This window comes from Oryzias latipes, chromosome 14, assembly GCF_002234675.1.
Source record: "Oryzias latipes chromosome 14, ASM223467v1".
Taxonomy (NCBI): Eukaryota; Metazoa; Chordata; class Actinopteri; order Beloniformes; family Adrianichthyidae; genus Oryzias; species Oryzias latipes.
This window is the reverse complement of record NC_019872.2, coordinates 9,435,593-9,461,682: the sequence shown is the minus strand read 5'-3', so window position 1 is coordinate 9,461,682 and position 26,090 is coordinate 9,435,593. Positions and strand designations below refer to the sequence as shown.

Genomic DNA, 26,090 nt, shown 5'->3' with positions numbered 1-26,090 from the left:
CTTTGTTGTAACCCTCGTTACCAATGAGCAATTGCACCTAGTGGACACATCATTAGGAATTTAATATTGGAGATTAATTCCAATCTATGAATTGAAAACTATTGAACATACATCTCTAAATGAGTTGTTTGATGATAGTGACCAGGTGGTGTTTGTCATGGACTCACCATGTGGATCTACTCTACTCCTCATGGCTGTAGGTCAGAGTTCACTGTTATGGTTACAGGTGTTTGTATAATTCATGCTGAGGGTGTTTGTAATGTAATGCTTATAGTAAAGCTTACAAAGGTCCATGTCAGAAACGGCTACATGTTCCGTACAGAATCCACACACATGATCTTTTTGTTAGTTGTCTGTCCTCTTCCAGCCAAAGCAGAAATGTGAGGTGTGTTGTTCTTTTCCATGCTGCTTGTTCTTTCTGATCGACATTAAGTTTGATTCTTATGAGCATAATCTCTCCAGCTTTAAATACATTTTTGAATATTTAACGAGACAGAGTAATGACAACTGCAAGGTATTTGTTACATTAATACATATTCATATAAAATGCTATAATGTTATATACCTTTAACCCATTCACTTGGTTAAAATGAAGAAATGTTGGTTTAATTTGACATATTATCTTTACAAAAATGACATTTTAGAGCCCTGGAACAGACTAGTGACCTTGGCAGGGTGTAGGCTGCCTTCGCCCCACAATAGTTGGGACAGGCTCCAGCAACTCTGTTACCCCAAAAAGGATTGAGCGGGTATAAAAAATAAGGTAGATGGATAAACGTTTTTGAGCACTGGTTTTAAGGTTGGCAGAAAAGGTATATTCTTATGCTAAAGAAAAGTTCATTTCTTTTATAATTAATGGCACATTTGTGCAGAACATGCATTGAGATTTCCATGAATGAAGAGAAGCTGGGTATTTTCGAACATTGTATTGAAATTTGCAATTGTTTTTTTCTACTTTTCTACACTTGACATGTAGCCTGTCGGACCTCCAGGTTTTGATAATTTACCTGATGGACCTTTTGCTTCCAAAGAGCTTAAATTTCTACATTTATTATATAGCAAGTCGTTTTCTTGCCCATGAAACAAAATTCTGGTTTTCTTTTTATTTATATTCTGCTTTAAAACATGAAAAGCACTGCCTTTTTATTTGACGTTTGTACAAAATTTACCAACGTACTGCAGGTCTGTTGTTCTTGCTGTGACTAAGTTATACTTAGCGTTATTGCTTTAGTTGTTTCAATGCAGAATTCTATTCATGTATTTTTGTTGCCTAGTTTTACTTCCAGTTGTTCAGATTCTGTCCCTCACAGACCTGTTAATAACCTTTTAAGAAGCTCATCTGCCCTGCACTTGTTGCCTGTATTAATGTCACCTGTTTGGACTGGTTGTCTGTATAAAAGACAGCTGTCCACACCCTTTAACAGTCAGACTGCAATCTCGCCACCAAGACCAAAGAGAACAATCCTGAGGAGACCGGAGACAAGACTGTAGTCCTGAGTAAGACTGAGATGAACTATTTGACAATAAGCAAGCAGCTTGATGAGAAGAGATCAAGTGAGCAATTATTAGAAAATGGAATAAATAGAAGATCAACAACAATCTCCCTCCATTACCTCGATTAAATGGAGGGAACTGGTCCCTATGAGCTGGGACCACTGTACCAAAGGTTACTATTATTACCACACTCTGTCAAAATGGAATCATATCCTGTAGAGAGGGGAAAATACTGAAGATTGCATAAATAAGAACCCCACACCCACTGTGAAGCATGGGGGTGGAAACATCATGAGTTGGTGATGCTTTTCTGGAAAGCCAACAGGGTAATTTAATCTATATCAAGGAAAAGACAATTGGGGCCACATAATGGAGAGATTTAGCAAAAACATCATTTAACTATCGTGAGGGAATTGAGGATGAAATGTGAATTATCATTTTTTCCAATATTCAAAGCAACATTTAATAAATTTAAAATCAATTTTGCGTGTTACAATGACAGAAATCAATATATATCCTTGATTTTTTAAATATTTAGATGTTTTTTGTTTTACTTTGATCTGGAGGCAGAGAGATTTCAGTGATATGCCCTTAGTTCTTTTTTTTTATTGCCATGAAGACAAAATACCATTTCAAAGTAATGTCTATAAATGGGATATTTCATTTTCTTGCCTGCACACAACACTCAATTATTGGCTTTGCCACTCCTCCCTCAGATGACCTATTCAGCACAACAGTCAGCTATAATGTACCCCAAGGTCACCTCTTAGTGTAAACGGCTCCTCTTCTGGTCTCACCAGCTGCCTGGCAGTTTTCTTGACCTTGCCCAGCTTAACCAGGTCTACATCTGTCAAATTGGCTGCCCCCCCCTACCAAACTGGTGATGTGAATGCCTCTGAATTTCAAGCTGTGACCTGCATTTAGCTGTTTTCCCTCCTTGAGCATTAACTAGCAAAGCTTATGCTGATCTGAACCCCTTACTCACTCATGCATTATGCTTTAATAAAATTGACTTTATAAAAGTTTTCTTTTTCCTGCTGAAGGTCTCGGAGGACATGTACTGCGGGTTCAAGAGTCAAAGCTACATCTTGCTTTCCAGTCATTCAAGCATGAAATTGAATTAGTCAGTGGATAACTGCTGCCATCTAAAGGTCAGTGTTTCGATGTGGGTAAGCAGCGGATGGACATCTTTTGTGCGGTTTCATCTTTGTTTGGGAATCTTTTTACTAATGGTAAATTTTTAAAAAAAAAGCACAAAATCATAGAAAAGTTCATATTTATTTCCGTTTCATTTAGAGCCCAGTGTATCCTGGAAATACATTTTCCCACAGTTGTCAGGCTTGGCACTGAAGCATGAAATTGAAGTTATTGACGGATACATTCACACACATGCACCCACGAGTTTTCACATACTAGAAATCCAACAATTGCTTCACACAGAAAATTTCCAACTTTTTATTTTAATGAGATTTATTGAATGCAGCACTAGATTCATGTTGTTTTTGCAAAAAAGACTACCCTCGAAGACAATCCTCCATGGCTTTCAGCTCCAGTAATTCAGGACAGTGGGGACCGCAGTGAAGGGAGAAGAGCCGTCTGACCTTGGGAATGACGGCGAGGGCTTGGCTTCTGGCACCACTGGGAGGAGAATGGGGGTAAGTAAAAAAAAAAAAAAAAACACAACAAAACTTTTTAAGAAAACATGTCCAACAAAACAGGAAAATGATGGAAATTGAGCCAACGGTTGTGTTTGAAACCACAGTGGGGCTTGATAGTCCTCACAAAATCACAACTTGAGTGTAGCTCTCTCACCCGTTAAAGTGCAGCTGAACTAATTTAAAGAGCTGTTGTCCCAGTTCGATGCTGTCCTCTCCATACTGAGAGCAAGTGGCTACAGCACTCCGCTCCAGATGAGACGCTGCATTGTTCCATTCTCCTACAGCAACAGAGCAAAAAAGCCAATCTGAATTTAACGGAGATGCTGATATTTAGTCGGCAGCTAAGTAATGTACTGTAAAATGGAAACCGAAAGGGCATTAACTTTCAACTTTAATTAGAAAAAAAAGCCTTTTATTCAACATTTTTATCAGGTACAACTCAAAGTATAACTTTTACAGAGCTAGTCTAATGAAAATGGTGTTTTTGGTGTTTTTACATGTGCTTGTGGCATTTTTTTTGATGATAAGAGAACAAAAAAGAGTAAACAGAGGGATGGTGGGAAATGGGTCCAGGGTATCTCTGCACCAACAGTCCTGTCCACAACTCGGAGGAGTAGTTCTAAAGAACTACTGCTGCTCTGCAGAAACTCTAGAAAACGATTTGATTTGCGCTGAAAACGGCATAACGCTTTTACAATAAATCAAAAGATGATCGGAGTGGGTCTTCAAATCCCCAACTTTGTTAGATGACCGTCTCAATGGCCTAACGGGTGCCCTGAGCCCTGTAGGTCATGGGTTCATAGACTTTAAAAATGGGATCCAAAGCCTCCCTGCTTGACATTCAGCACTCCAGGGTTGGATTGGTGGGCTAAACCACCAAACCATTCCCAAGCGTGGCTGCAGCTCACAGCCAAATGTGGAGAACAAAGTGTGAGAACAAAGGATGTAACTCAAACTTTATATGGCTAAATGATCATTATGACATCTTTTGTTGCTACATCTGTCTTTACTTCTATTAAAAAATAGCTAAATAGGTTCCCATAAAATTAAACGTAAACTATCCTTCTAAATTCTATTTTTACTTGTCAAAAACAAAAGGAGTATTACTTTAAACTAACTGACCTGTTCTTACATGAAACATTTTATCTTAGTTTTCCTAAAAAAACAGAATCCAATTGACTATTTTTTACTATGTATTAATATTGTGAAAACAGAGTTTTTAATAGAAGGGCAAATGAAGTCTTGACAACAGGCAAACAAACAGCCCCAATTATGGTAAACTGAGGCAACCGCATCACCATTCTTACCCATGGTAGCATAAGCTCTGGCTGTTGCATCAGCCAGCTCGCCCTGCAAAGGATGCGTCTGTGCAAGCATCAGCTCAGAATGACTCTCTATCTTTTTTAACAGCTGCAGGGCCTCAGCTAAAGAAGAGAAGAGAAAATCCATCAAAATGACATCATATTTCCAGATTAGCAATGACATCTATTTTTTTTTTCATAATCACCTGGTCTGTCTTTCTCCATGAGGTCCACAGCTTTTTCCAGAACAATCCTAATTTCTTGCAGCTTGCTGCTTACTTTTGCTGAAGTAGTTTGATGGCCACAGGTTGACAGTGAACAACAGAACCTGCCTTCATGGTTTTTCTGAAAAATCCAACAAAAAAACATTATATAACTAAAACATTCAGTTGAGGCAGTTGAATAAATCCTCCAAACACTGAAGATCACATACTTTAAGAACGGTGTTGCATTTGAAACACAACAGCTCAGCCTCAGATGGAGATCCTTTAACCCCCGGGTGCGTGGCTTCTCCATCCTTCTCTGGATTGATGCAAGCCTCACACTGACACAGAAAATAGTACTGCTCCTGCAGGAGGCGCTGTCGTTCTTCAGCCGCCATCCTACTGCTGTGAGGACCTGCGAGAAGCACAAGAAGAGATGGCGAAGGCTGCAGAAATCGCAAGAACAAATATCACAAAAGCTTTAAACAAAAACGGGCAGCAAAGTGTCTTTAGAATGAAGTGAACCAGACCCAAAAGTCTGTTTGTTACATTAAACTGATTAAAAACAAATCTTACAAATCTAAGACACTACCGGAAATATATGAGGGAATGCAACAAATAATAATTTTGACAGATACATTTTTTTTAAATTCTGTTCAATTTTATAAATGATTCCTTACCCTGAAGGATTGAAAAAAATGTATTTTATGGCTATTCTTTAAGCACAGATCCTGTATTAAAGTAAACAATGGTGATGGAACATTGCTTTTTCCATTTTTTCCGGCATTTTTTTACACTTCTAATAAAACAGAAGTCAACTCTACATATTCTCTTCCTTCTTCAAACAGAACTCCAACTTAGCGTGGAACTTTGATCTTACATTGTTATTTTTGGACTATGCTTAGTATTTCTTTTTGAGTTGAGTTTTTATTTAATCTTTCACTACGTGAATCGCTGTGTGTTTTTTTCTTTTTTTTTTACTAATCCTATGCCAAAATGACTGTAATTTTTCTAAATACTAAAAGCAGCTTTTTAATATCTTACCATAGCAGTGTAGGACCTCCTGTCCCAAACTGATAACTTTGGCTGCTCTCACCGTCACAGAGACGCCCCGAGTTTCCTGCCTTTCTTCAGGTAAATGTTGACGCATGTCTGCAGGCCCATCTGCACAACCTGCATCAGCAGTAACAGTGCTGAACACCAGGGTGGTGTTAGGACTGCAGGAATGATTGAGAAGACTTAGAGATGGGAACATCGCTGTGGCAATACGGATTTCCTGCCGAGATTGCACTCTGGAGTTTTCCATTTCTGTCAAGAGGAGCAGATATTAAAAATTGTTGTGAAATAAAGCAGAGATTATTTTATAAAACTCATCCTCTGGCAAAAAAATAAAACATTTAATTAAAACTAGTCAAGGTTCCATATTCTTCCCTTTTCTTCCTGCTTCAAGATTGGGTTAGGGGAAAAAGTATTTTCTGTAAAAAAAAAAAGGACATTTTTGACAATATTTAGATAAAAGTCACCTGAATCCTGCAGCACAGTGATGGCCTGAGCATTGCATCTTAGCTGCAGCAGGTGCCTCAAAATTGCACTTCCCAGCAGCCATTGCTCCGAGCTCCGCTCTGCATCTCCTTCCTCTTTCTTTGGTCCACATGGCCACCTGCTGTTTGCTGATGAGTGCTTGTTAATGTTCCTTGAAGCAAGAAAAAATCCTGCCTGGCTGAGCTTCATGGAAAGAGTTGCTGCAGTTACTGCATAGAGGAACCGCACAGCGGTGCTTTGATGACTTGTATGGTGCAATAGGTGAAACACACTCGTGTAGGAGTCACCATAGTGTGATGCAAAAGGATCATCCCCTTTTGAACATGTATTAGGATTACAGGGAGAGCTGATCAGGCCGTTTGACTTTGCCTCCTCATGGGTTTCTGTTACAAGTTGCCTCGCTTCTTGAATGGTTTTCAAACCTGCCTTTAGTGTGATCCTGAGTGCTAAATGTGCCATTACGCCCATAGCCATCAGATCTGCTCCCAATGAACACTCCCAGCTGTGATGCTCCTCCCAAGCTTCCCGTTGACACCTAGCTGAACAGTATCGGCTGTAGCTGCATCCCTCGCATGGGACCGAACACAGAGTTTTAGCCAAACACTGGTGACATCTCAAATACTGTGTTCCAAACATGTCTGCCCTTGCATCTTTCTCTCTCATCTCCTCCATTTCTGGAATAAGAACAAAGCTGTATGGCCTGTCGGTGAGGATCACATCTCCAGGTGCTATTCGCTCTACTGCCACCAGATGGCGGCCTTTTTCCAAATTGTATTCAATGGCCACTTTAGGACAAATCCCCAAATTTGAAGCTGATGTCCTGGCTTTTCTGTTGGTGTACATACTAGGCTCATCTTCAGCAGCTTTTTTACTGAGTTGATTTAGGCACATTGTGCGACGCTCCTGTAGTTTGTGTGCTAGATGAGATGGATAGCCGGCCTTCAAAGCTCTTTCAATGTCATCAAGGCAGTCCTTGGAAAAAGCACAAGCATGGTGTAACAACTTCAATCAGGCATTATGAACAGAAAACATACATGACTAACTTGAAGAATTAGGTTTTAGGTAGACTTATCATTGACTTGTCAGAATAGCTTTTGTTTATTAAAGACCCACTCCGATCATCTTTTGATCTATTGTAAAAGTTTCCCCGGTGGTCTTTTAATTACGATTTAGCCAAAATCAACAAACCTGTGTCATTTTCAAGGACATAGTTTCTTCAGGGCAGCGGAAGTTCTTTAGAAATTTGCCTCCAGACCGTTGGTGTGGAGCAAACCCCCCTTCCCCTAGCTGTTGCTGAGAGCTCAGAGCAGGGAGCTGGAGCCCACCCTGCGTATTTTCTAAGGCCCTGATTCACAATTTCAATAAAATAAAATAAAAGCTAAAATCACTTAATATGTTCAGATAAACAAGATTTTCATGAGAGGGGGTATTTAATGAGCTTTTGAGGCTAGTCAGCAGAAAGAGGAAAAAGTGAAACAATGTTAGATCGGGAAACCAGCAATATTAATAGACGGATAAGAGAGGAGATGTTCTTTTCTAGCATAATGTGTACTGCTGTTTTGCATTAAAATTACATTTAAAAAATTGTTAAGACAGTACCCTCTCACCTGGAAATGCTTCAGATGGTAAAGAGCAGCAGAGCGGTTTGCGTAGCACAGAGACAGCTGCTCTGAACAACAAGGAGCAAAACAAACACCCTGTTGTCACAGAAAAAAAGACGTTTATTTGGTGTTTACCACAAAGGTGAAGGCGTGCAAATCCTAATAGGCTTCCACACATGTTTTTACTGAAAAACAGTTAATCCTGGATCTCATAGCTCTGAACATACCATACAGTATTTGATCAACATGAATAAACAGTTTTCATTCTTTCATAAATTTGACTTTAATTTCTATATTTTCTGATTTTTATAAAGAATACATGTTTCACTTTAATACATTACCTGTGAATAAAGCAGAGCTGCTGTCCTGTAGTCAGCAGCTTTGAAGTGGGAGTTACCCCTCTCCCTGTATTTAACTGCTTCTTCAGCGTCCTTCTTCATTGAGTATCCTTCAGAGACTGACTTCATAAAGTCTACGTCACCCTGACTGACAAACACAAAGAAAAAATACATACTTTGTCAATAATTTCTTTATTATTGTCCATTTTGTATTTTATATGTATATGTATATGTGCAGAATTTGGATACAAATAAAATATAGTTTAAAGTTTAAGTAAGTTGCAATTACTTTTTTAAACAAGTAACAACACTCACGTTGTTTGGCTTAGAACACATTTGAAAATATCATCAACATCAACCAAGGACTCAAATTTTTTCTTCATCCCTAAATGAAGCGAACTCCATTTCCGGACAATGTGATCTTGCCACCGAACGCACGGAAGGTCCATCTCAGAACGAACAACACTGTTTTAGAGACGCATGAAAAGCACATTTACGGGTTAGCGCGCAACCAATGAGTCATATAACTCATTGCGCGCAACCAATTCCTGCTCTCTGAAAAGGAAGCGGAAATCCAAAGCGTGACTTGACCATTTCCTGTAACGTTTAAAAAACATGACAACCGTAAACAATTTAAATGAAAAAAAACAAACAAACAAAAAACAGCGGAGTTTGGTTTAAAACAAGGGGGTATAATTGAGTGTGCAAAACGTGATAGCATAACGTGTTACACGGAATATGAAAATGCGTCAGTCAAATAACTGTGGTACTGAAAACATTTAAAATTTTCCAAATTTTCACAATTTATATTAAATAAATTTAAAAAAAGAGACCTATTTGTTGTTAAAAACTGATGTTAGTTTATTTTATTTTTTTTCAGACAGGGCACTCGTATGTTTTATTTTGAAGTCAAGCCTATGTCACATCCGTTGAATTTTCTTGTTTACGTTTCGAAAGTGACGTTTGAGTCATGGCTCTCGCGATAACATTAGCCCAGTGTCCGGCTAGGCGTGTGGGAACTAAAATCTTGCTGTCTTCATTTAACAACTTTACAGCAGAGATATGTCTATAACATTGACACAAGGGGCAATTGAAGTAAGTACACGTTTGTAGATTAACATAACGTTTTCCTTTCCTTGACTCGGAGTCTTTTACGTCATATATTTACATCAGAAGCTATTAGCACTTGGAGCTAACGGTATTTAAATGGCAACAAAAATACAAACATAAGCAATATTTATACGGCTTGCACTGTAAAATTGCAAATATGAAACTAAAAGGTATTCGGTTTAGTTTCTGTGGTACTCAGGTTAATTTCTACCCGGTTAAATAGTGAACTGTTTCAGACAAGAGCTTGATTTATTTAGTATTGTTTACATCCAGTGAGGTGGATTCCTAGCCAAAAAGGGACATTTATATCACTTAATAGATACATGTCTATCAGGGGGTGATTTTCAATTACTGAGGATTTTAGCAAACTGTGTTGTTAGATTTATACACTATAGAGCAGTACTTTGTTACAGGACTAACTAGATCTGTTGTGTGTATTTAGTCATGTTATTAAGTTTTGTTAATGTTGCACTGGCTACATAATACATCATTTTAATTTTTAAAGTTGTAGTGAAGGAATTATTTTTTACAGTTGTTGATATGTTGTGCCTGTTATTTTGTTTATTGTTTAATTTGACCTTGTGATTGAAACGAACAAACAACAACAACTGCATTCAGTTCATTTGATTTTGCTCCATATGTCGTTTAGGCCCTTTATAAAGGCTTACCTATCAAGAATCCTCTGCTTCAACTGCTGGTAAGACATCTAAAGAACATGTACCAATAGTTACAGTATGACAAAATGCTTCATCATGAGATTTATTAAAACATTTCCAGAATTTAACTTACCGTAATTGTGTCATGGAGAAGATATTCAAATAATAATTTAGTTGCATAAAGTAGCAAATAAAAGTCTGGAGAGTTGGACTGGTCAAAATTGTTAATGTAGCTGGAAAAACTAAAGAGTTTCCTCTTTGACTATCATTGTAAGCAATCTAAAAGATTCAAAAATGAACTTTTCTTAGCTATAATTGTAAATACGACATTTTGCTGTGCGTGATTCACCTGACAATGATTTAGAATGCACATATTGTCGAGAAAAGGAAGCTAGCTTCTTGAAATTACAGATTTATTGACTTTTATGGTTAAGACACACTGGAAAAAGCAGGAGCTGTAAGAGTTCTTAGATGAGCTTTTAAAGCATTACACTATACTATACTATATTATATATGTATGCTATATTATTAGTTTATATATCATCTGTCTGGCTGATAATTTTTTAAATGATATTCTCAGTTGCCCAGTTTTAGGGCTACTGATTTTGAAATGTCAAATCTTTACAGTTTAGCCTCAATCTTTTTTTTCCCACTTTGCCTTTTTAATTTTTCTAGAACATACGTCAAATGACGAGTAACTCAGGTTTACCCAGGTTCCGGCTCATGATGAGTGACGGTCAGCACGCTCTGTCTTGTAAGTTTTTTTATTTAAAATTAACAACTTTTAGACAATACTTTGTGCTGTTTAGAAAACTGTTATGGCATGCTTGCAAAAATGCAACTATAAAAGTGTCCTGTCACTATTGTCACAGGAGGTTATTTTAAGGGTGCTTTCACAAAGGCTGACTTGATTTGCACCAGGGTTTGCACATTTATTTGGCAACTCTGGCGTGAATCAAACATGCAAATCCACGTCTGGTAAGAGCCAAACCCTCAGTTTACTTTAGGGTTAACCAAATATTCGCAGAATTGAGTTAAAGGGAAATTATGTCAGGCTATCGCACAATGAAAAGAAAAATAAACTGCCCAGAATTTAAAACAAAAAAAAGCGGCATTCAGGGAGACAGTTTTAAAATGTCAGGAAATGTATTACTAAATGTAATGCTAGCAAGCAGGTCTTCCTGCTTTTTTCACAATTTGCACATCAGCAATATCACTCCCAATAGAGGGCATTTAAAACAACATAATTATCACAGGCAGTTTAGTGTGAAAGCTCACCAAACCAGAAAAAAGTTTTAACATGTATTTGCATTCTCTTCCCATTTGGACTACTTCTTTGGGACTATTCCTGTTATGAAAACATCCTTATAGAAGCGCTTCAGGAAATTCTTCCACTGAGATAATGCAAAGTGTCGCCCATGTGAGATACTTTTATATTTGTGTGTGCATTCATCTGTTTGTGCAGCCTTTCTGCTCACCACCCAGTTGAATCATCTGCCAGAACAGAAGCTGTTGGTCCAACACTGTATATGCATGCTAAAAAAGGTGGTAACCAGTACATTGGCGGATGGCAGGTAAAACCATTTTTTACTGGCTGTTCTGTTTCTGTGACTTGCATGTCAGAAAAATGCTGTGGACTTAAAGTCCCACTCCAATCATCCTTTACATTAAGGGTGCAACAAAAATGGTGAGCAATGTCAGAGCTATCCGGCCGTACAGTTAAGAGTCAGATGCCAGCTCAGACGGAAAAAACAAAGATGTCAATGGATCCTTTCGTCTGCAAATGGATGCATCAGAATGGAGCGGAGCAGGGAGACTTTGAGAGCTTTAATTAAACGGCTTTTTTTTAATCAGCTCCTGATTTATTATGATTTAAATAAGGAAATACACAGAAATGTATTATATGTCCTCCACCATGAGAAAAATGCAACAAGACCATGTTAAAAACACCAAAAACATGATTTTTATTGGAGTGGGTCTTTAAACTATTAAAGCTATTTATATTATTTTAACTTTTTTGTTTTAGGATTCATATTTTCCTTCATTTTTTTCTGAATATGTTTTTATAACTTTGAATGTTTTCTTGCGTTTGCACTTTACAACTTTACCGTTAAACTGTTGCATGTTCTAGATAATAGTAATCCAAATAAAGGTTTAAAGCTCTGAAGTCACACAGGTAACTAAGTACTAACTTAGTACTTCATGGTTCTTCTGGCTTACGGAATATGTTCTAGGACTGCGGTGACTGTGATGGACATGGAGGTAGTGCAGTCAGCAGAGGAAACTGGAGGAAGGATCGGGAATCCTACCCCTTACAACAGAGATGGTAAAGCTTGTTGCATACAGGTCGTCATAAACAGAGAAGCTGAAACCCTTGACTGGTTTCCTATAACGTTTGATCTGATTTGTAGGTCAAATGTCCTCTCCAGCAAAGAAATCATCAGCTACTTTAGAACCAGATTCTTCATCTGCCACAGCACCCGGACCCTCATACAGAAGCAGTGAGTGTCTAATCCTAAACTTATATGGTTTGATTATTTTGGTGTAGTTTCTAGGAATATTCTGGTAAAATGATTAACCCCTTGATGCTTATTGATGCATCAAACCACTTAAGCTCCAAAATTACCTTAATTTATATCTACTTGAAAGCAAAAACAAAGGTGATTTATTTTTTTCATAGTTGGAAATAAATAAAATCTGCTAAACATGTCGTTGGTTTATTGGAGGAAGCCAGAATCCCCAGTGAAAACCTGGGCATGCATGAAGACAACATGCAAGCTCCACATAGAAAGGTCCCAGCCGGGATTTGAACCATGGCCATCTAGCTGTGAGGGGAGTGTGGTTAAGGTTTTTGCATCCAAGACTCCCCCATTCATGGCCACGTGTCACTATAGCAGTGTTCTTCAACCTTTTTTGAGCCACGGCACACTTTAACCTCGACAAAAATCCAGTGGCACACCAGCATACAAAATAAAAAAAAAAGGAGAAACTCATAGTCTGTATTGATCTACAGTCTCTCCATGATCTCACATGCAATTTTGGGATAAATGTGGCAGAAAAAGCTGGAAGTTGCAGCTGTTCTTTCTAAAAGATGTAATAAAAGTTAAGTTAAAAGATTTAAAAACTGTTTGTTGTGTCTTCGTTGTGGTTTCAAGACGTTTAACAAGGACGATTCATTGTGCGCTGAGACGTTGTCACTTTAACCCAATGCATCATGGGAGATGTAGTGCAAACAGCCGCCGAACGCAGACAAAATGGCGTCTCTGAGCTTCATTGTTTTGTTCACTTGTTCCACGGCCTGACACCTGATCCCGCGGAAAGTTACACCGCTAAAGGCGAGCTTTAGCTGGTATTTTTGTTAGAACTGAGAGACTTTATGAGCAGAATAAGAACAAGGACGTAAAGACTTGAACCACTTCTGATTGGTCAGACTGATGACATATGACTAAGTCTCCAAGAATGATTGGTGGAGACAGTTGAACGGGTGGGACTTTTCTGAAAACGTCTGAAGCTACGGCTAAATCGTGGTACCGTCATTCCTATCAAAATGTCTTTAATAGAATCAAATAAACACAAAGAAAAAAATATTTTACGATCTTTCATATTCCTAACTACTCAGTGTTTTATCAGGGCCTGTTTGGATGAACAAAGAGCTGATATCCTCGAGATGGAAAATGTTTTTAGATCAGTTAATGAGGGCAATTTCCCACGGCACACCTGACCATCTCCCACGGCACACTAGGCACACTGGTTGAAAAACACTGCACTACAGGACTTTGTTTGATATTAAGTCATCTCCTCAAAAAAAATCTCATTAATCATCTTAGATCAGGTGGAAGCATTAAGCAGGATTTCTTTACTGGACTCTGATGAATGAAAAAGAAAAAAAAATCAAACAGAGCCTGCCTCTCTGTTTAGTTGTTCTCCTGATAAAATACTCCTGCAGTGTTCTTTTAGAGCTGAAAACAAGCTTTACAATATAATCATATAAAATAGAGCCACGTGTTGAGTAGCATGTGTAAAGAAGCATCTAAAGAAGCCAACTGTGAAAGTGAAATAACAAATCAATAGGTGAATAATGATTAACTATGAAAACTTTGAATTTATATTATTGTCACTTCTTAAGTTTAAACAGAAAAAAATTGTTTGTTAAAGCTTCTCCATTTTGCTTTAATGGATAAAAGTTGTTTCAGGAAAGTTTGTCAATATTGTGTGGTTCCATATTCCGGCCAATAGATGGAGCTATTTATTCTTCAAATTTGGGCTACCAACTCATGCCATGCAGTCTAGATTTTCAATTAAATGGCATTGCTCTGCGGAAGTGGTTCAAGAACGACTTAAATTTGATTAAATTGACCACTTTTAGCATTAAATCTGAAACTATAAGGTGTATTTAGGCTGAACACATTTAGAGTGAACAAGAGTTTTTTTCAGTCTGAAAACATCCAAGCGGACTCTGGTCCAGGACCAGGAACCGCTCTCGGACCCATCTTTGGAGGTGGTCTCGGTTCGTTTCTTAGCAGCCTACCTCCATACCCGACGTATCCTCATCACTGTAGTTGCTAGCATCCTCTGAGTTAAAGCACTCACGGCACGTCTCCTTGACAGTAATCGCCTTGCAGGACGGCTCTGCCGTACCAAAGTGAATCGTAAAAAGTGTTGTTCACCACAATCAAAACTAGTAATTGAAATATAAAGTTTTAATAAGTTAACTGTCCCAATAAGAATAGTATAGCGTAGCATGTCCATCTTTTCTTCTCGTAGTTTCTGGTGAATGACCGAAGAGATTTTTAGTCAGGTGGTTTTGTTTACAAGCTTTGGTCCGCCTGATGCCAGTCTGAATACAGACCAAATGCAAGATTTGGGACTCCATCCAGAACAAGTTAAGCGGACTTGATCCGGAACAAAGGATTTTCCAAGCCTGAATACACCCTTAATAAAGATTTCAAAGCAGACTCCTAAACATACAGAATATGGTAAATGAAGATCGTCTGGATGACTCTTCTTCGAGCAGGTTTAGTTTAGTTTAGTTTTTTGTTTTTTTTTGCCTCAGGAGACAATCAGACAAGTGTTTTGGCACAAACCTAGTTAATTTTTTTAAGTCAGGTTCATATTACAACACCTGGTGCCTAAATCCTGTGTACCTTTGGAGCCTCTCCCACATAAGCTCTGTTTCAATTATTTCATAAGACCAGATGCTCATAACATTGACATTGATTTTATTGTAAAGCAGAGCCAAACCCGGCAGTGGAAGATACTGGCATGTGGGTGGATAATGAGTGCTTGGTATACTGTGTTTGTCCGTGTGTAGGTGTGTGTCTGCATGTGTTGTGGCTGGGTGAGTGTGTGGGCTGATGGCTCCTCTAGTTCATGGGTTTATGAATATTGTGCTGAGAACTGATTCCCCCTGTAGTCATGTGCAGATGGAGGGGTGAGGAAGAGAGCCGACTAATTTGACTCGGCTGTGTGTTAAGCAGTTCATCAGATTTCGCTCGTTACATCCTCTGATCCATGTTACCCAAGAGATCCCAACTAGCCGAGAGAGCCTGCCTCTCTGTTTAGTTGTTCTCCTGATAAAACACTCCTGCAATGTTCTTTTAGAGCTGAAAACAAGCTTTACAGATTAGGATTCAGCACTTTATACTAGCGAATGTGCTTTAAATTGCGTTTTTTTTTTAAAGTCATTAACAAGATAAGTAAATGCCACAAACCATGTGTTCCCCAGTACCGTGGCTAGGGAGACTTTCGTTTTACCGGAGGGTTTAAGTTTAAGCTTCTGCAAGGAGTCATTGTTCACGAGTCCCACTTTGCTAATTTGGCTCATTGCCTCTTTCACTTACATCTCTCTCATTTGTACCACAGCTCCTCCCAGCAGGATTTAAAGAAATCCCTGAAAATCCTCTTCTAAAGTTTGGTGCAATCAAGTCTATTTGATGTGCCCCTATATAAGCCTTCAGATCTAGAGAGAAAGTGAGATTGGAGGTTAACTGTTGTTGCTGGCTCCAGTCTTTATTGGACAGTTTTGTGTGTGCGTGCGTGCGTGTGTGCACCCTCACTCTAAGCAGCAGTTGTGTTCATGACAATACATTTTTCTCACCTACAGCCCTGATCCCATTCTAGTTCCTTTACAGCTCCCTCTGTATTGTAACAAGTACCTTTATAGCATATATTGGAGGAACTTAACAATAATAGTAATTCACATATCATTTTTTAAGCTTATATCAATGCAAATAAACAAAAATATAAAACAAGACCAATGATGGGAGAAGGTATAAGGCTTCTAGGAGAAAGTAACAGCATTGCCACTGCCTCTTTTGGTATTTTTACCACCATTTACTAGAGACCTGTGGGTTAACCCTTTAACACCAGAGCTGTCGCTGGCGGCACGGTATTTCAAAGAACTTCACCACTAAAATGGTTTGCAAATCTGGCTGCAAGGCTGCTTTTCTTTGCTTTAGAATCAATTCCAGATTCTTTGCTTTAGAATCTGGAATTGCGTCAACAGTTAAAGAGTTATGGTAGTCGAAAGAATGTTAAACGGTTGAGATTCAGTGGAGGAGGCAAAAATCAGAACGTCTCTGCTCATCAGTTTATGTGGAAATGATCAATCTCACAGCTTCTCCAGTGAGCTGTAAAATTTCAATAAAAACTAATCCATCAAACACTTGGTCTCTCAGCCTGATTAATGCATTTCCTTCCTTGAAGTGTTACCCAATATGAATATTGGTGTCTGACTTATGACTTTTCCCTAACAAGGAGAAGAACGACACAGGAAAACACAGTCGCTTGCATGTAATTGTGTTCTATACTTGATCAGCCAAGATGGAAAGATGATCTCCCAACTACTCAATGACCTCTACAGGGCACTTATGTCTTCCCGAATCAAATTCAGGTCGCCAGCTGTCGCTTGCAAATCGACTGCAGGGTTTGCACTGAGCTATCGAACGCCTCTTGACCCTTGAGCTCCTCTCAATAAGGCTGCTACACTCTCACCAAGCCACCAAACGCCATCCGAGCTTTGCATTTCTGTAGGTGTTCCAACTGGGCCGTTGACTTCACACCTAAATGCGTATATTAAGGTTTCTTATTTGTGAATAAAAGTGTTTTCTGACACTTTGAATATGTGTAATAAAAAATCAAATAAATTATAGAAATATTGTTCCAATTAACGTAAACATATACTTATATCTTCTTTGTATTTGTTTAACATTTTCTCCTGACTGAACCCTGAGTCACTTTGGGAAATAACCAAGGCCTCTTCCTATTTATTCCACTTTCTTAAACTCATTTAACAATCAAGCACATCTTTGAGAACGGATGCAAAAGTGCAAGGACAAACAGTCATGTTTGTAATTAACCATAGAGAGAAAACCCCCATCAGTATTAAGGAACCACTGCTCCACTAAAACCTTTGACCTCTGACATCTTTGGAGGGATCTGCTGTTTTTGCCTGCTAAATAAATCATTTTAAAGGCTTTGTGTATTACACCACGAATAACAGTTTCTGAATTGCAAGTGACTCTCTACCCCATTAATTCACAAGTCGTTCTATCAATATTCTGAAATGCCTCTTAAGAAGTGGAGCGGTAAGTGTGAAGTTGGAGGTCACCAGGCAGTATTCAGAGAAATATCTTTGTTTCAGTTAAAAATTCACAGGAGTTATCTCTCAGAGTGACCCCCTTTTCAAACTGCTGTGAACTCAACATTTTAAATCGAAATGGAGATCTTGACTTGCAAATTTGGGTGTGGGGCGAAAATAAAATGCTCATTATTTTTAAATACCCAACCTGTGAAGATCTTCTTTGTCCACCCACACATACGTTTGTGTGTCTACTTTTATGAGGACACTGACATGTATTTTGGGCCCAATCCCATGCCTTAGTAACAAATGCCAATATGGCTAGATGTGGGCTGTCTAGCAAAAAATGTGCAACCCTGTACTAGGCACAAAGGTGGTCCTGGTCCACACAAAATGGCAAGGTTGTGTATCGCTCGGTAAAACAACAGGTCTGGCAAACAATTATACAACCTGTCAAGGTAAAGTAAGGGTGAAGTAGGTGAAACGTAGTCGTATCAGGTAGATTTGTCCCTTTTTTTCATAACTATCAAATCATGTGGACTTTGCAAGAGGGTTGTAAGTGCTGCTCACCCGATAGGTGCTTGCCACATGCATACCTATACAAGTTTGCCCATTCTTTGCCCACAGAGAGCTAGTATTTAGCAGTAACAGCTGTTGTGACTAATAGTTTATTGACGACTTTAGCGTGGCGTAAGGGCACCGTATGACAGAATCACCCAGAGGTCGTAGGTCAGTGCTACTTACTATAGCTCTATGAATTCACAGCAATCTTACGTTCCGTTTGTCACAAGCCGCAAGGGAACTACAAGGCAGACCTGTGCTCCCTTTAAGATTAGCCTTAAACTGCTGCTGCTCCTCCTGCTCCTCCTGCTCCTCCCCGCTCCCACCCAAACAAATGTAGCACATAGGCACATAGGGCTCCGGGAATTGGATGGGTGGGACATGCTGGCGGGTCTCTCTTTGGGGTCCCGTCGGCGTCCGCCCTCCATTCCACTTTTACTCGCATATTAGACACCTTGATTCATTTAGGGCCTTGTGGGGATGGTCTGGTGTAGGGGGGCACGGCGAAACATCGTGCTTCTCTTTCACTGGTCCAATCCACAATTTTAACTTCCACTTTAGACACACACACTGCATGTTCGCAGCACACACAGAGCAAATACACACCACACACAGAGGGACCCCGGAACTGGGGGTTTTACTACTTGGCAGCGGTGGGCCCCGCCACAGTGGAGACCTCCTATTTTACCTGCAGCACACACACAGTACATCCACACCACCAAACATAGGTTGGGTCGGGGAGGGGCGGCCGGTCTTCACCCGCCTGGTCCTCTCAGGGCGGCCAGGCTTGTGGGGATCCTATCGGGTGTAGTGGTGGTCGGCGTGCGGCGCAGGGGTCGATCGGCCGGAAGGGGCGACTGCGCCGTGATGGGGGGTGGGAGGCAACCAGAAGATTGTGAGTGTGTGTGCGAGGGTGCATGGGTGGGACAGACCTGGGGGCTGGCTCATCGGGATCCTCTGGGGCTCTCCCTCCCCATCGTAGAGTGGGGAGGGCATTAGAGGGGGTATGGGAAGAGGGGTCGGATAACATGGCGGGTGAGGAGGGTTGTAGAGGGTAGGGTTAGGGGGGGGTGGAGCTTTGGGTGCGCGGTGATCTCTGGGTTGCTTGGGTCGGGGTCCACCCCACGTGCACACTGCCACACTGCTCCCTGTCTGCTTCATCCCTCCTCCTAACCCACAGTGTATTGATGGACAGATATCTTCCGCTCGTCTTCGTGTCAGAATTTCACCTTTGATGTAATATTTGTCTTTCAAGTAGATATGGTATAATTGTTATACAACTTAAAATATTAAGTCATTCAAATCAGTGCTAGTATGCCCCACTTTCTCCACCTCTCTTCCTTTTATTCTCTTCCACCCCCACCCCCCCTCACATTCTTCCCCTCTCCCTTCCCACACACACTAAATGTAACAAATAAATAAAAAATAATAAAGTAACTTCAAGGGTCTTATACAAATTTACACTTGTTTTTCGAAGTGATATAACCTATTTTTGTGATAATTAAACCTGTCCAACACAAAAGGCCTTCAGCTCTAATCTGTTCGCTCAGTTGTTGCACAGAACAAGTTCGAAAAAAAGAAATAAAAAAGAAAACAAATAAATGTAACGAATGAATAAAAAATAATAAAAAAACAAAAATGGGTTTATACAAATTTATACTCTGGTTTTTCGAAGATATATAACCTCTTTAGGCCTTCAGCTCTAATCTGTTTGCTCAGTTGTTAGACAGAACAAGTTAGAGAAAAAAAAGAAGAAAAAAAAAGGATCAACCTTGCACTGGCCACTCTTCTCTACGACCTTCTACAGGCCTGAAAAACCCAAAAACCTTCAACAAACACCAGTCCAAAATATAACTAATGTCTGAAGTCCCACTAAAATCTATTTTTTTTAAATTAAGTTGGTAATCATTCCATAAATGAACCAATATGAAATATGTGAGCAAAGATTCTCAGCCGTCCTGGTCATGTTAGTGCAGGAAGTAAAGCAAATGGACTTTAAATGTTCATCTAAAAAAACACTTTAGGCTACTGCTCATCCTCACAGCTTAAGTTCTAGCTGCTGACGGAAAATTCAGGTTATCTATGTGCTAACTATACTTCAGAGATGTGGCAAAAAAGCTCAAATAAGTGGATATTATGTAGGCCGATGCAAATGTCATTGCTCCAGCTCTTATCATAATGGTCAGCTAATGCCCTATTACTTAGTGAGGGTCTAGGTCCGGCTTAGATGTAGAGGCACTCCTTGGTTGTAAAAACAGAACATTGTTTACTTCCTTTGTATACCGGTAATATGTATTATGTTCATCATGCTACATCCAGGTTTGGCATATAATTTGGATTTATATTTTAATAAAACAACCCTCATTTATAATAAAAAAAAAAATGTATATATATATATATATATATATATATATATATATATATATATATATATATATATATATATAATTATTTAGTCAGGCAAGCCTTACTCCTCACTCTTGCTTTCATAATTTTACCCCCACTTGCAGTATTCCTCATTCCCCCACCCATCCCCAATTCGGTTCTTTTGCTCCAAGCTTGCTTTCATGCTCTTCATCTTGGCAGCACACATATGAATATTGAAGCTAATTACCAATCACCTCAAAATAGCTGTTCAATCAGTGATTTTCCCCAAAGAGTATGACCACAACACACTCACACAGGCACAGAAGTACACACACTCACTTGAGGACTGGATGGAGCAGGAGCTTTAATCATGGGAGGGGGGCCATCTCTGTGGAATTAAATGGCTTTATTCCTTATACTTCATCTACCCAAATGCTGTTGCTCAATATGGTAGATCACTCTTGCCAAAACAAAGCATTACATAAGAAGTATGTTGACAACAGCTAATTATTTTTACTTGAGTCATACAAATGGGATGAAGGCTTCTTTATTGTGGGAGGTAAAATGCTCCCATAAAAGTCTGGTTCTTTTTTTGTTTAAAAAAAGGGGCTTAGAGATTTTTTTGTAAACTACAGAAACTTTGTACGTTCCGATCAATATGCAGATTTTTCTGTGTGTTTATTACATTTGAACCAAGTCACAGCTCCCAAACAGAAATAAATATTAACATGCCACTATAATTTTATTTTGCTCATTTTTAAAGACATAAGCTAGTTGTAGTTATCAAAAAGTGCTGCTTCTTCACAATGATAGTAAAACAAATTAATATGCAGCTGAATTTTTTTTAGAATTTGTAAAAAAGAAAAAAATGAAACGGCGTGTTTTATCTGTGTTGGGGATGTTGCTCCAAAAAAGTAATGTATGGCTCCTTACTCTGTTTAAAAGTAATATTACATCAAATATTAATATAAATAGTTATTTCTATTATTTTTTTACACTTATCTATACAGCGTCTTCTCCAAACTTTGATGGGGCACAAGTCAGCAGTATTTTCCTTCTGAATTTGAAAAATCTTTATTAATGGCTTGAAAACTCATTTGAGTTAGACAAAAAAGAACACAATTGAGCTTAGTTTCATATTCTTTAAGTAAAGTAACTGTGTAATAACTACTAAAAGCAATATTGCATAATTAAAATGAAAAATGTTATTTATTAAAAGTATTAAACTGTTTCTTTTATATTTTTTGTCTTTCAGCATCTTTCAGCAGAAGTAATGCTGCTCAGAGTTCTCCGACTAATTCACCTATGAAGGTTTCACCAATGAAAGACACAAATTCACCCATGAAGTTTTCACCAGCAAAAGACACAAATTCACCCATGAAGTTTTCACCAGCAAAAGACACAAATTCACCCATGAAGTCTTCACCAGCAAAAGACACAAATTCCCCCATGAAGGCTTCCAGCAGTTCTCCAATGAAAGTGTTTCCTATTTCAACACTCAATCCCTACCAAAGCAAGTATGTTGATGGAACCAGTCAGTGCATTTTTGTTTTTATCTACGTTATTTTTTGCCGTTTCTTAAACTTGAGCTATGATATTATTTTTCTAAAATGCATACTGTACATTCAGTATTTCATTTCCACTCCCTTTCACTATCTAAACAGTTTAGTCAATCAGGTAAACCATTTTCCGCAGAAATGACTCCTGCTCATTTTTGCTGCCATTCTAGACAGGACTTAGGGCATGTTGGGAAAGATGTGTTAGTACATGCACATGTAAGCATTTCTCTATACTGGAATGTGCAGCTACAAGTGTGTAGTCCATTTGCATGGAAAGGAAATGACTAATTCTGCCAGAAAAGTAGAAACTCAGGCAGATGCTGCCGGTGTTTTGAATGTATTGCTTGGGCTAGCATGAATCGAGGCTACTTAGTTTTTCTTATAAACCTTTTGAACTGAATTCCAATTTTTTACGTTTTCCCACTCTTGTTTTTGTTTTTTTAAGTTTGTTGCTCTGAACCAAAACTTGGTAATAAACATAGGTAGTTCTAGGTAAAATGTACTTTGCCAATTCTTCATTTTGGGCTCTGACAACAACGTTGTAAGTGACACAGGCAGCAACGAAAATGAACTTGGCCTCTATAGGTGTTGTGATGGATGACTGCTCAAACTTTAATTTTAGGGAATACCCATAATGCAGGAAATATATGACTTCAGCTGGCGTGTCTTCTGTGGAAAATCTAATAAAAGAGAAATGCAGCTGAGAACCACTATATCAATGTGAAAAACAGAAAAAAACATTTACTGGGTTATTTTGGTTGTCAGGTGACACCATTGACCATATGCTATAATTGGCTTTTGGCCACCATAAACCCTGGTGTAATAGACTTTGGTGGAGGAGCCTTTTCCATTTTGAGCAGGAAATAGGGTTCATTCTAGGCCAACGTCTTTTCTTAGGATTTAATTGCACAAAAAGGTATGGTCTAAATATCCAGGCCTGCACTATTATCACACATTTAAATAAGCTCACTGCTGCATTTTTAGTTGTTTATAAACAGAAAAAAAAGGATTTTATGGAGATAACACATGGTTCACTCTTTAAAAAATAAGTTGGATAGCTTTTTTTTTCCTTTTAAGTTGTTTCAGATTGTTCACTGTTTCCAAGACAGTGTCTTTGTTTGAGAGGATCTGTTTGTACTTATTTAGGAGAGTTTGTTTGAGAGCACAGATTTGTTTCTCAATCTTGTCTACTTTAATAAAACCCTAGTTTAAAGATTGACTTCAATCATGTATTGATCTATTTTAAAAGCATTGCCAGTACTCTTTCAATTATTGAAGGCAAAATAAAAAATAAAAAGCAGTAGTTTTCCACGTCATAGTCTCTGAAGAGCGGCAGTAGTTTATTAGAAATGTATCTCCGAGTTGTGGGTGGGACTGTTGGCGTGGAGCAACCCCTTCTCCCCTTCCAGTTTCTGAGAGCTCTCTGTTTACATGCTCTCCCACTAGCTTAAATTCTCTCACACCCCCAACCTGGTGTAACAAAAAAGGCGAGCAATATTGGAGCTATCCAGCCGTACAGTTCTGAGCCAGATGTCAGCTCGGACAAGTGAAACAAAGAATTACATGGATCTATTTGTCTACAAGTGTATGCATCAGAATGGATTGGAGAAGGGAGCTTGTGGCCTACCCAGCATATTTTCTACGTAAAATATACGTTCTTTATCAAATGGCATGTTTTCGTCTACACAGAAACGCAGTTTTAAGCTTAATTTTCTTTATATATGTCCTCCATCATCAGAAAATCATCATCAGAGTGGGTCTTTAAGTACTTTGGTATTTCTCTTTAAAAATAATTGAAGTTGTACTGTGATTCAACCTCCTCTCCTATACTCTAATGTCAACGCTTTTGTCATTTCTAGGTGGACCATCAGAGCAAGAGTTACTAATAAGTCCAATGTCCGTCAGTGGAGTAACTCCAGAGGAGAGGGAAAGCTCTTCTCCTTTGAAGTTGTGGATGAGAGTGTGAGTAAAGAAACCCTCTTTTTTTGCTTCATGTCAGCATACTGTATCACACATGGCTGCTTTTGCTTTCTCCATACAATGAAATATGCTGGTCAACAGGGGGAAATCAAGATTACTGCCTTCAACAACGAAGTGGACAAATTTTTCTCTCTACTGGAGCAAGGCAAGGTGAGCAGATTCCCCTCTCATCCAAATCTGTTGATATATTAACTGATAGGAGCTACCTTGAAATATAAAATGGGGGGAAAAAATGACCTCGGTTGTGCATCCACTAGTATGAATGAATAGGACAATGCAGGGTTTTAACTTCCTTTAAAATAAATATAAACAATCTAAGCAAAGTATAGGTTCTACAAAGTGAGTAGAATTTCACAAAAGACATTTTTATGCCGTTTTGAGTTTTTTGTTTCTGATTATTTGCACAGGAAAAGCAAATAAACCATTGATGAAAAAGTGATTGTCTTAATTCCTCATTAAAATGTTCTTAAGTTAACTTTGATCCATTAGACTTAAAATATGTGTCATTTAGCACAGTTGTACTGTTTTTATTGTTCTCGGTTATCACCATTGGGACAGAAATGGCTGCAAGTTTTGTTGTCTCTCTAATAAAGGATTCTCGTGCATATTTTATTACTTTGCATCGTGAGCTACAGAGCCTAAAGAGAGAGTCCTGTTACTTTGAAGTAGGATTGTATGTAGCACTTGTTTTTTTTTTTTTTTTTTGTAACTTGGCCCAAATTTTTTAGCTGTCAAATTATTGCTTTATGGATTTGTGTTTAGAGTAAAGAGGTATAAAATAGTGAACGGTCAATGTAGTAGCTGGAAGGTGAAAAATGTTGATGGTTTTTGCCAATCATGGATGTGAAGGCGACACCACTGTGCGTCAGTGTTTTTCGAGCGCATAACATCTCTTTCCAGGAGTGATGTACTTTTGTTGAGATACTTGCAGCCGTGGAATATCCATGTTCAGAGACAGAAGGAACTAGATACTCTGTTTCTGTCCAGTCCATTTCCATTTTTAAAAGGTTTTGTGGTATTTGACAATCAGCGGGTTTTATTTGGTTGTTCGGCTTATTCAAGTTCCACTCTGATCATCTTTTAACTTATTATTATAAATACGTTCCCAGTGGTCTTTTGATTATGATGATGCCTTTTTATTTTTTGCCAAAATCAAAAGAACCTGTGTGTGTCGTCTTCTAAGACATAGCTTCTGCAGAGCGGCAGTAGTTCATTAGACACTCACCACTGAGTTGTGGGCGATACTTTTGGTGCAGAGTAACCAATTCCCATCATCCATCTCGGACTCTGAGGACCTCAGGGACCGGCTTTGAATTACTTTGTGTACGACTTGCGCTATATAAATAAGCTTGCCTTGCCTTGCCACCTGTTTACACGCTCTCCTGCTAGCTTACAGTCCCTCACACCCCCAACCTAACATTAACCTTGCAACAAAAATGGTGAACAGTATTGGAGTCGTATAGTTTTGATCCAGATGCCAGCTTGGACGAGGAAAACAAAGACGTACGTGAAACCAGTCGTCTACAGTGGGTCTTTAACACCTCAGATTGGTGTAGTTTGTTTAAAAAAATCCTTTGTCATTTTTGGCATGCCTGCTCTCTTGGATTTACAACACCAGTTCCTGACACCTTCAAGACACAACACTCTCATCCTGCAGCGCATGCATCTATGGTGGCCTCCCATAAAGTTGCCCATGAATGACAATCAAATAAGAACACCTCAGTAACACTACTTCGAAGAATCCAGTTTAAGTCACTTGTGCTTGCTGCCACTGTTGTATATTCAGTGATATAGGCCTTTGCCTCTTTTTGAAAGCTGCTTTCCTCTCAGGAGTACTGTGCCTTGTTGTCATCCCACACAAAGCTGTGCCGCTCTCATTGATTGATCTACCAAGTATCGCAGTGACATTTCTACTTTCAAGTGAAGATTTGTGACTTTACAGAAACATCTCTTCCTCTGATGTCTGCATCTTTGCATTTTCTTTACTCTAAATTACAACAAATACTTTATGTGAAATATAGATTTATTTTCATATGGACTGAAGTTGGAATGTGACTTCAAATTTGAAACATGCTTTCAGGATTTGCTTCATAACTATGTCATATTTTGACTCACCTGTCACCCAAAGCTTTTATTAATTA

The 26,090-nt window shown here is 38.8% G+C and overlaps 2 protein-coding genes across 3 annotated transcripts in view; one reads left to right on the top strand and one right to left on the bottom strand.

The window, feature by feature from the left end:
* Window positions 1–2,925: 2,925 nt before the first annotated feature.
* On the bottom strand, window positions 2,926–8,743 carry smyd4 (SET and MYND domain containing 4). Its single transcript, XM_004076283.3, has 10 exons — window positions 8,453–8,743; window positions 8,141–8,285; window positions 7,806–7,895; window positions 6,180–7,170; window positions 5,701–5,964; window positions 4,887–5,071; window positions 4,660–4,798; window positions 4,460–4,576; window positions 3,307–3,430; window positions 2,926–3,132 (listed from the first exon to the last, which is right to left on the bottom strand). The coding sequence occupies exons 1-10, from the start codon at window positions 8,584–8,586 to the stop codon at window positions 3,009–3,011; spliced, it is 2,313 nt and encodes a 770-aa protein (XP_004076331.1). The 5' UTR covers window positions 8,587–8,743; the 3' UTR covers window positions 2,926–3,008.
* Window positions 8,744–9,090: 347 nt separating this feature from the next.
* The window catches only part of LOC101164493 (replication protein A 70 kDa DNA-binding subunit), a 38,718-nt gene continuing 21,718 nt past the window's right edge, over window positions 9,091–26,090 (top strand). Inside the window, exons 1-10 of one of the 2 annotated variants that reach the window (XM_023962834.1) lie at window positions 9,091–9,232; window positions 9,897–9,944; window positions 10,579–10,657; window positions 11,369–11,477; window positions 12,138–12,229; window positions 12,315–12,404; window positions 21,666–21,815; window positions 21,852–21,927; window positions 23,829–23,931; window positions 24,031–24,099. In XM_023962834.1, the coding sequence (XP_023818602.1) occupies window positions 9,200–9,232; window positions 9,897–9,944; window positions 10,579–10,657; window positions 11,369–11,477; window positions 12,138–12,229; window positions 12,315–12,404; window positions 21,666–21,815; window positions 21,852–21,927; window positions 23,829–23,931; window positions 24,031–24,099 (849 nt within the window). In that variant the 5' untranslated portion in view covers window positions 9,091–9,199. Of the gene's footprint in view, window positions 9,233–9,896; window positions 9,945–10,578; window positions 10,658–11,368; window positions 11,478–12,137; window positions 12,230–12,314; window positions 12,405–21,665; window positions 21,928–23,828; window positions 23,932–24,030; window positions 24,100–26,090 lie in introns of both variants that reach the window. The other variant, XM_004076188.4, reaches the window with a different exon arrangement.

Excerpts from the sequence above, each read along its gene's own strand:
- smyd4 (XM_004076283.3), bottom strand. The coding sequence starts at position 8,586 with ATGGACCTTCCGTGCGTTCGGTGGCAAGATCACATTGTCCGGAAATGG. Across the intron at positions 7,896-8,140 it reads CAGCTCTGCTTTATTCACAG|GGTGTTTGTTTTGCTCCTTG; the intron begins GTAATGTATTAA and ends CTGTGACAACAG. Across the intron at positions 5,965-6,179 it reads CACTGTGCTGCAGGATTCAG|AAATGGAAAACTCCAGAGTG; the intron begins GTGACTTTTATC and ends TCCTCTTGACAG.